Source organism: Phragmites australis, chromosome 17, assembly GCF_958298935.1.
Source record: "Phragmites australis chromosome 17, lpPhrAust1.1, whole genome shotgun sequence".
NCBI lineage: Eukaryota > Viridiplantae > Streptophyta > Magnoliopsida > Poales > Poaceae > Phragmites > Phragmites australis.
In genome coordinates this window covers 19,182,719-19,193,188 of record NC_084937.1, presented here as the reverse complement: position 1 = coordinate 19,193,188, position 10,470 = coordinate 19,182,719, and the positions used below count along the sequence as shown (strand labels likewise).

Below are 10,470 nucleotides of genomic sequence, written 5' to 3'. Positions count from 1 at the left end.
TCAAACCCCCTAAGAATCGAAAAAAATATCAGATCAGTCGCCTTCACAGAGAAAGGGAGAAGAAAATCAGATGCAATCTTCACGTACAATATCCTTCTCACTCCTACACGAACACACATATATATTTTAAAAAAGTTCTATATATTGTAGTAGGAGTATACACCTGTCTTTTTATTTCTCTAGTCTTTATTTTGTGTGTGGATGTATAGTATACGTATGGAGACAAAGGCATGCTTCCTTTGACTCCACTTGGCTCCTAAGTGTCATTTTCTCATACATGGTGGTGCCTGCCCCTCCTTAACAACAAGATAACATCATATTCTCCTCCTATCCTATCGAGCTGCCCCTTCCGTTCTCTCTCTCTCTCTCTAACTTTTTATACTCTCACAGCACAAGAGACCAGTTCATCCCTGGTTGCCTCTCATAGTCATCTTCAGAGAGAGAAAGAGAGAAGAGAGGGAGAGAGGAGTAACTCCAGTACTAGAGACACAGACACCCACCAAGGCCAAAGCATAAACACAAACAAGAGGAGAAGAGCCGCCTCCTCTTCCACAACAACACCAAGAACCTTCTCCTCCATGATCTCCTCCTCCCTGTGCTTCTTGCGTATATGTACATATCCATGGATCGCATGAGCTCCCCAAGCTAGCTAGGTCGTCGCCATACTGCAGCCGTGCAGCGTGCTCTAGAGAGAGGAAGAGGGGTGAGAAGGGTGCGGGCAGCGCGCGCACGTGCGATCAGGGGCAGGAGAAAGAGAGACGCGTCGGCGGCGGTGGACTAGACGATGGAGGCGAGCTCGGCAGCGTCGCCGGACCTGTCGCTGCACATCAGTTTGCCGAGCAGCGCGCTGGGGTCCGGGCCGTCCGGCGGGCGCGGCGCGGTGGGGGGACCAGGAGGAGCCGCGGGGGGAGACCCTTGGCGGAGGCTGAACGGCTCCACAGCGTCCACGGAACTGTCCCTATCGCCGCCGGCCGAGCAGGAGGCGGACGCGCTGCCATGGCGGCACCACCCGCCGTCGGCGGGCGCGTCCTCCGCGGCAACGACGTCGGCGGGCGGGGCCCGGATGCCCATGCCGATGCTGCAGCCCCCCGACGCCGGGGGAGGAGCCGGTGGAGGAGGCGCGTCGGCCGCGGCGCCAATCCGGGGGATACCAATCTACAACGGCGCGGGGGGCTTCCCGTTCCTGCCGCCGGCGGTCGGGGGAGACGGCCACCACAACAACCACCAGAAGGTCGGGTTCTACAGCTCCTACCACCCGGCCACGTGGGCCTCTACGTCGCTGTCGCCCCTCGCGCCGGGGGCGCCGCCGTCCTCGCTCGACCCCGCGACGGCGTTCCTGTCCCCAGCCGCGCACCACCACCACCGGATGCTGTTGGCGTCGGGCAGGCTGAACGGCATGCTCTCCGACACCCTCCGCGGCTACGGCGCCGGTGGCTTGGGCGGCATCGGCGGGCACCACCAACATCACCACCTCCACGGCGCGCAGCCGTTCGGCCTGGCCTCCCGGTTCACGCCAAAGCTTCCTGCCAAGCGCAGCATGCGCGCGCCGCGCATGCGGTGGACGAGCACCCTCCACGCCCGCTTCGTCCACGCTGTCGAGCTCCTCGGTGGCCACGAGAGTGCGTGCCAACAACACCAACTCACCTGAATTACACCTTCCTGTCCGATCTTTCTGATCATTCACGCATCAAAAGTCTCTTCTTCTCCTTGTCCGGCGTGCAGGGGCGACGCCCAAGTCGGTGCTGGAGCTCATGGACGTGAAGGATCTGACCCTAGCGCACGTCAAGAGCCATCTCCAGGTACGTGCTTGCCGGCTGACATTGCCAACCAACTCCAAACACTTGGTTCCGAATTCACCTTCATCGCCAGAGCTTTCTGCTCCGTCTTGCTCCTGCCATTCTTGCTCTTGTTTGGGTCAGACAGGAACGCCAATGCAGTAACTCCAGAGGTAGTGAATGACGGTGAAACGGACGGATGGGCCTCGTAGCCAAGAAGCTGCCATTCTTGGGGGAGAGAGAGATGCATGTGTGGGGATGTGTGTGAATGAGAGAGAAAATGTTGCCATCATTACACAATAATGCAATGGATGTGCATCAGCACTTAGTTAGCGTATGTGTGTGCGCCCACGGCCCAAAGCACTCCGCTCCAAATAACCATGGCCAAAGAGAGAGGAGAGAGAGAGTGTGTGTGTGTAAGAGAGAGAAGGAAAAGGCGAGTAGCAGATAGGAAGGGTCCAAGGCGAGGGCATGGCATTATAGTATTTCGAAGTGTCCGTTTCCTGGTGTTCTCTTGCGCGCCGATCCACCGGCTGATCCATTTGCTTGTCTGTTCCCCTCCCTTACCCCTTGCTTGTGAACTGATCGCTGCAACTTTTGCTTTTTTTGGTGTGCTTAAAACTTGCTTCCGCTTTCAGATGTATCGAACCGTGAAGAGCACTGACAAGCCTGCCGCCTCCTCAGGTACCAGTGCTAATTCGCATCGCCATCCCCCATTTATTTCACTCGTGCTGCTAGTGGAGCTGTAGCTAGGACTAATCACACTGCTAATGGTGGCTGGCATTGTGTATTCAGGGCCAAACGACGGCGGCTCCGGCGACGAGGACTTCCCTGGCGCCGGCCAGGCGGCCTCTGGTGGTGACAACATGTGTGTGAGGCCGTTTGGAGAGCACCGGTCCACCTCCGAGGGCGCGGCGAGCTCGGTGGGCGGCGGCGGCGACATGGACCAGTCGTCGGCCGGGAACACCACCACCAGGTGGAGCAACTCGTCAAGGTACTCCTGTACTAGCACTACTACTAAATGACAGCATGCCGATGTTTTTTAGCCTTTTTTTACACATCTGAATCACCTTTGCTTGCAAATCCGAAATACTCGCTCCAATAAAAAAAAACTCAAGTTTTTTTTTTATTTTTTACCCTTTTTGCGTGCTAGTACTTTGACTATTATTTTTTATTAGAATGAAATTATAATATTTTGAAAGTATTTTAAAGCAAATCTATACGTGTGATTTTATTTTCAAATTAAATATTTTAGAAACTATTGATGATTAAATCTTAATCAAAGTGATACAGTTGCACTTTGCCTATGCTTTTATGTAGATAACATGTCATGAGAGAACATGACTTTCTTGTGTCTGATTGCTAGCTTAATCTCAAAGACACCACCAAACTTTGGTGGTATATATGCATTGGTATGCATGTAAAGTGATGAGCATATATCATGAGGTTATACTCCATTAGGTTGAATGTAAAGGTTATAAGAATGTTTTGGGGGCACACACAGCATGCTGACATGCACACCTGGAGAAAGTGGTGCACACAGGGCTGCCTATCTCTAGGTGGCCAAAGCAATGCTGTGTCACAGAAAAGACCAAAAAGCCACACATCCCCATGACCTCCATTGACTTGAAAAGCCAAGGCTTCTGCTCTGTGTTTGGTTTGTGTGGAATTGTTAGGACATATATAAAAATACAACTCTGCTTCTCCTACAATATTGTGTGTTGTGTCATTGTGTGTGTAGGTTCTTGGGCTCTGGCCTTGTCCTCTTCTGTCTCTCTCTCTCAATCCTAGCGGAGTAGGAGCGCTCCATTTTCTTTACTTATCAATGCATGGCTCTGATTCCAGGGGGATGCGGTATTGACCTGACATGCCCTATTGCCTAGGAATATGTAACCAAGGACTCTTGGTTCTTTCGCATCGTCAATCTCTTCAATGACTTTCGTTTTCCTTTTGCAATTATTTGCACGGCACACACACCCCCTCTCTCTCTCGTTTAATTAGGTCTGATGCCTGGTGGAGTAGTACCAGTATAGTGTACATTTTAATGTAAGCCTAAGGTTGAGTAAGTACTTGTAGCTTAAAAAAACAAGTATAGGCAGCCACAAGGCCAGCATGCTGCATGCTATTGCTGATAGATTTGTCTCACCAATTCGGGTTTTTACACATGCGATTCGACATTTTTACACAAGATTGAGTGAAAAGCATGACCTTTGGGCACCTTGGATGCAAGTAATACAGTTGAACCTGTCTTTGGCTATATTCGTTTTTTCCTTCCTCTACTCCATCTTTTTTAGGCAAATTTTACTATACATCTAAATAACTTTGGACCATGCATCTTACTAAATCGTAATAAAGAAGTGACCTATTACCACCCATAATTATTATATTTATTAATATGCTTTTGTTTTGAAAGTCAATTAATGTCTATTAATTAGTTGTTTTTTTCTTTTGAAAAGTTTTAGTACGGTTGGTGGTGGCCGGATTTTGCTCCCATTGGATTTTTTCCGGTCACAAAGTTTTGGTACGGTTAGTTCAACCTGATGGATGAGTTAACAAAAAAAAGTATATGTTCATGTGTACCCATGAACCAGCGCCGGATTTTGTGCGGCCACAAAGTTTTGTATGGTTGGTTCAACGTGATAGTTGAGTTAACCAAAAAACGTATTGGTTCATATGTACACAATAACGTGATGATTCAGTTAAAAAAAAAAGAAAACACATGTTTGTTCATGTGTACCACTCCAATGTGTGCACACATGTTGACTAATTTTTATGACCGAATTTTTTTTATAATTTATAGGCGACATGACTAATCCCTAATTATTAAATTTGGAAAGACAACATGTGATGATTCATAGGGTGCACACCACACATGATAGCATGTGTGCAATTTTAGTGCTACCACATATGTGACATAGCTAAATTCAACGTTCTGTAAAAAATTTGAAGGACATGCACTTTTTATTGGGCGCCTTGTATGAATTTGAAAGACCTAATAATTTGACAATGTACCACACAACGTGTGAATGTAACAATTATTTTAGCATACATATAGTGTCATTCCTAGCTAACGGTGCAATTATCAAGTGGCGTGGTAGAGTACACAATTGAACTTGAGAATGTGATATGAAGCGTTATAGTGTAGCACCATGTAATGTGGGAACATGAAAAATATGTTAGCGCACATAAGGTATAGTTCCGATCAGATAGGCATGATAATTGAGTGACACTTACTTCAAGGTATCTCTCTAGATTGCGCGATATTGCAAATATTGTACTGGACCATTTTACCCCTGATGAACCTGCAGTCTACACTAATGACGTAAGTGAGGGGTACGATCTAATCATCATATGGGATATACTTGTTGTCACATGTGGCATGAAAGATGCTTAAAGCACCGAGTCTTTAGAGGGAAGCATCTGCGAAAGCGGGGGTCGACGAAGCAAAAACGAGAATATCGGTTTAAGTAACAAAAACATTGGTGAGAATTTAATGGCCTGAAAACATCGGTAACGAAGCGGAAGCTCATTTTTGTGTGACTTCATGATGTGTCTCGATTGAAGTCATAGTTATACAAACGCTTGAATCTATGCTTGTTTAATTGTGACATGTTCTTTATTGATTTATTTCTTTGAATGGTATCATTTGATTTGTACTGAAGCTACTGGAACCCAGTATACCATAGGCGAGGGGAGAAAATCTCGTCATGCAAGTGAGGCTGGGCGCAGCCAGAGGACTCTTTTGTGATTTGGGCGGCTCGCGTGTGGATAGAAACCGGGAGCAGCCAGTTAACATATATTTATTTAGTTCTTAATTATTTTTTCCATACAAAATCAAGGGTTCAGATTTATTTGACATCTTACTTCCTGCAAGGTAAGTGGTGTACCGTAACAGAGCCCTCTTTCTTATCATCCCAACTTTTGGTCATACTTGCATTCTTGTTTCTTGGTTGTTTCCATTATTTTTCCTCTTTGCATACGCTTACATTCTCTCTCTCTCTCTCTCTCTCTCTGAAGTCCGGCCAATGCCTTCCCCAACAACCTTGGCTATTGAGAATTCATTTGCTTGTGAAAATAAAGTCTAGTGTTTGAGATCGATAGTGTTCTTTTTGTTAGCTTATCTTCCTTATGCTTAGCCGTTTAAGTCAAAGAATGAATACGTACATATTTAAAATAGTTGTAATCCAGCACACTGTTGATGATCAAAATAGTTGTTGTGGACAAAACAAAAACCCCTTTTAAAAAAACAAAACAAAAACATATGAATCAAGGATATAAATGAGTTTCTTTTAAAAAAAATAAAAAAAATAGAAGCTTCTGATTGGAAGTAATTTATTTAATAAAGTTTTGACGTGGCAATTTTATTTAATTGCTTGATTAAATGCTTCGTTTTTGTATTTTGTTCTTTAATTGGTCTTGACATGAACAAAGAGCTAATCACTCGAGGTGGAGTCATGCAAGTAAAACGTTTGAAGTCAATTGAATTTGGCAGCAGTAATCTTTTTCCCGAAGTAGATTAATATACTACATAGTATTTAACTTATATACTTCATCTTTACAACATTATCATTAAACAATCCTTAATTAGAAAATATTCATACATAACACAGAACACATAAAACTAGGATATCAATGATTGATAGTATTATGGACATGCAAAGCCTGCTGGTCCCTTAATGCTAACAGCATACATCTGCTCCTATCAAGACAAAAGCATTTTACAAGGGTTTGGTAGTAAGTTGGTATTATCTTGATAGAGTAGTGATAAAGGAAGGGCACTTTTCTTGATACACCAAAATCACAAAGGAAAAAAAAAAAGAAATGGACATCCAGCTGTTTCATGATCTCCAACATGTGGGGCATGCACAAACATGTTTTCTCTCTATGAACATTGAAGTCTACAATTTTGTACTGCTAGATGTCTGCATGCTACAACTAGAATTACTAATTTAGAAAATGAAATCAGCAAATTTGTTGGGTGATGCTTCCAGGAAATGTACATTTTGTTACTGATGAAGCATTAGATTCCTTGCTTCTGCCTTTCTTTTCCTCAAATTCTCATGGCAGGAGCTTATACGCTGATCGGCTATTGTGCCATTCACAGCACGACTGTACCAAACCGGAACATCTTTTAAGAGCTTGTTGCCTAGAAAGGAGCCATGTAACTAACTGATCATGAAGAGCAACTGTTGTTACTCACTTTAGATAAAGCTAACTGGGGTTTGTGCATGCATGCCATATTCCTAGCTATAGTAATATTACCATATACTACACATATGTCGTCCCCTTGAAAAAACAAACTACCCAATTAAGCACTGCAATGCTCAGTTTACTATTCTGCTAGTTTCAAATTGGACATAGTATCTTTGGAAAGTTTGTAACGACTTTGCTAAAAGGAAAAAAAAAATCTTCTTCAGGGGCCCGTGGCTGTCGTCGAATTCATGCAACATGGACGCTCATCGCTTGGCAGGACTGTGTTCTCCGATCGAGGTAGCTTCTTCTCTACCTGCAGTTTCTATACACGTCAGACTGACATGCATGTCTGTGCATATATATACACATTGTGCTAATCCTTGTGCAAATTATGTATCTGTTTCAGAACGCAGAGCCATGCCGGTCGAGTGGCTCGCAGGTGTCGAACCACGAGCTGAGCAGCCCAAGCCTCGAGTTCACGCTAGGGAGACCGGATTGGCAGGGCGTGGATCATGACTAGCCAGGCTAATTCGTCCGTTCAGATTTAGTAGCAGTACTGATCATGCATGCTTGGTCCCCAATTCCTCAGCGACAGCGAGAAGTTTTCTTCAGCCAAGAACGATGAACAAAGACGGCATTCGGAAAGACTTAACGGATCTCTCAGTCGATCTTTGAGTTTTCTTAGTTGGCCATGTTTCTGATTTCCTTTTCTTTCTTGCTTCTCTCTCTTTGTTTCCTCCTCCTGTGGAGAGATTACAGTGTTGCTGGTGCAGGGAGTCGTAGATGATGATGAGAGGCTTAAAGCCGCGTGTTAGTGAGTGAGTGTATGTGCCGTGTGTTTGGTGACCTGATGTGGCCTGGTGTGGAGCGCATCATTAGCACATGGAAAGTTGGAAAGGAGAAAAGAAAGAAAAGGGAATGAGTTCTCATGAAGCAACCTATCCAAGATGATGATTTGATCCTTTTTGTGCTTGTGTGTGGTCTTCTTTAATCCATGCAGGTTCTTGCTGGTGTCAGTTTTGCTACTACCTGCACTTTTCCAGCACACAAGTGTGAAATCTTGACCAAATCAGCAGTTAGCTAATTAAAGGCCACACTTTACGCTTAGCAGATTGCACACATCAAACCGATTGAGACCAAAGCAAACTAAAGCGTTGAGGCTCCTTAAAAATTCAAGACACTGAGCATACATATGCTCTTGGCATCATGCAATCAATTACGCGCCTGTTCCGGTACCGCCTTCAATCATTCACAGATCGATGGTGGATCGATCGATCCATGGTGGTCCAAAGAATTAGGGCACTGGTCCATCCAAGTACATGCATGCATACATGAACCCGAATCGACGCAACCACCTGCGAGATCGATCGATATCTCTCTCTCACTAGCTGGTCCTATCTCTCTCCTGCATCCGTCGATGGCACATTTGGTCGTCACAGGTGCTTCTGCACGATAGCGACCGAGAGGGAAGCAAGGATTAAGAATGCAGCTAGCAGCACGAGCTAGCTAGCCGTGTACACTCACCGATCAGCAAGAGTGGCATGGACTGGTACGTTTGGTGCCAACTCTGATGGCATCTCAACAAGATGCTATCGTGCGGTCCAGGGGGCCTTGATCGATGAGGATGGATCGATGCCTGTGAAATTGAAGGTGCCTGTTGTTTGGAAGAAGGATCAGGCGGCCGGCCGGCATTGATTCTGATTGTCCGGCACCTGCCGTGAAGGACGGCCTAGCAACGACGACATCCCTTCTCCTGGGAACTAGGCTAGGCGAGGCTAGCGGTTGCCCGGATGATAGATCATCCAGCCATCATATATATTCATGGTAATGACAGTACATTCCAACAGACGGGGATGTAGCTAATCTAGCCTTTTCCATTAGTAGCAGCAGCTTGATGGTTGCTCCTAATCTACCAATTGCAATGTTGGTGGTGGATGCGTCACGAGCCCCTGTCGCGGCAACATTGATCATCAGTACCTTCCTTGTTCTCGCACGAATGAAGCTGAAAACAAGTACTTCCTACAATAAAAGGCGTATTTTATTTCGAAGAAATTAAATTTTATAAATTTTGATTAACAAATAGTCAAATTATATGCATGTTTAGTATATTAAATCCGTTTTAATATATTTGTATTTTAAAATATTTAATATGATTTGATTTTATAGTAATTGATAATATATTTTGAGAGAAATTAACAATCAAAATTTACTTTTGATAATTTTTTCAAAACAAAATACGTCATACATTCTTAAACGGATGGAGTATTTTCTTACCACTCGGATCTACTGAACGATACCTAACGGAGGGATTGCAACGGTCAGCTCGGATCGGTTAGTTTCTACATATGCATTGTACTTCATATTAAGCAACAAGTAGGTCAGGGAAATATAGTGGCCTTTCACATGCTGCTAGCAACAACGGCAAAGTTTCATGAAAAGTTGAGTTCATATTGGAGCCTTGCAGGGCATGGAAAGTTGGGAACTAGCCAATGAGAAAACTGCCAGTGGTCGGGTGGACTGATTTCTGTCTAGTGCCTGCCTGTGATCTGGGGCAGTTTTGATTTGATATCATGGGACCAATTAACCAAGCAATTACTCCTATTGATTAAGAACTAAGCACTTCACGTGCAGTGCTAGTAAACCGCAAGGCACTGCAATACTACAGTGTTTGCAAGAAAGAATGCTATTCTTTTCAAACAAGGGAAACAAGGGGAGCCAAGAAGGGGGTGGAAAACAAAAGAAAGGAAGAGAAGAAATGAAAAAGAAGCAGGCCAGGCCAATCATAAACCAATGGATTGTAAAATCATTTTCGCCCAGTCCCCCCATGTTTCTATGTCTCCTCATTCAAGTCATTCTATTGTTTCCTCTTCCTTTGTCGGCTCCCCTGCTCGCTCAGTGTCTTCTGACAAAAGAGAGAGAGAGGAGAGAGAATAATAGAGAGAGAGAGAATGGGATTCAAAGAAGGTGCAAGAATAAAAAAGGGGGAAGCAAGCGGTGCAGCACAAAGGAAAAATAAAGAGTGGCCCTATGCAACACGGACGTCCGTGCAACACCTGTGTCCACTTGAATGCCATGTCCTTCCTCTGTTTCTCTCTCTAGCGCTTTATCTCTCTAGTGCGCGCGCTCTCTCTCTCTATTTCTGAAACTGTTCTTCTTGCACTGTACGCCTATGAGAGAGAGGGGGGAGAGAGAGAGCACTGCCACTTCGAGCTGGGCATTTAGTTGCATGGGGGCCTTTTGGTCCCGTGCAGATGGGAGGTTGCCCGGCCTTAATTTGGACCACGCCACACACACTGTGCATTGAGATTTGAGAGAGGATCGGAGGGCTCATTCAGCATGCATGCTCGTGCTGTGTGAGATGATCATAGCTCGATCATGTCGAAGGGTGTAAGTGCGAGAGCTACCCGGGACAGCTACTGCTCACTGCATCGTACCTGGCTGGGGTAGAGCTAGACGATGCACAGCACACGTGTCCAACGGAACGGGAAAAAAGCGATGATTG

The 10,470-nt window shown here is 45.3% G+C and overlaps 1 protein-coding gene across 2 annotated transcripts; it reads left to right on the top strand.

Moving 5' to 3' along the window:
• The first annotated feature begins 286 nt into the window (after window positions 1-286).
• Window positions 287-7,984, top strand: LOC133897565 (probable transcription factor RL9). 2 transcript variants are annotated; one of them, XM_062338334.1, is made up of 6 exons: window positions 292-1,619; window positions 1,723-1,799; window positions 2,414-2,459; window positions 2,571-2,769; window positions 7,193-7,265; window positions 7,375-7,984. In XM_062338334.1, exons 1-6 carry the CDS (start codon window positions 785-787, stop codon window positions 7,486-7,488), a joined length of 1,344 nt encoding a protein of 447 aa, XP_062194318.1. In that variant the 5' UTR covers window positions 292-784; the 3' UTR covers window positions 7,489-7,984. The 2 variants fall into 2 exon arrangements, with proteins under 2 accessions (XP_062194319.1, XP_062194318.1); XM_062338335.1 differs by lacking the exons at window positions 7,193-7,265; window positions 7,375-7,984 and adding an exon at window positions 5,438-7,186 and having other exon boundaries at window positions 287-1,619.
• Window positions 7,985-10,470: the final 2,486 nt, after the last annotated feature.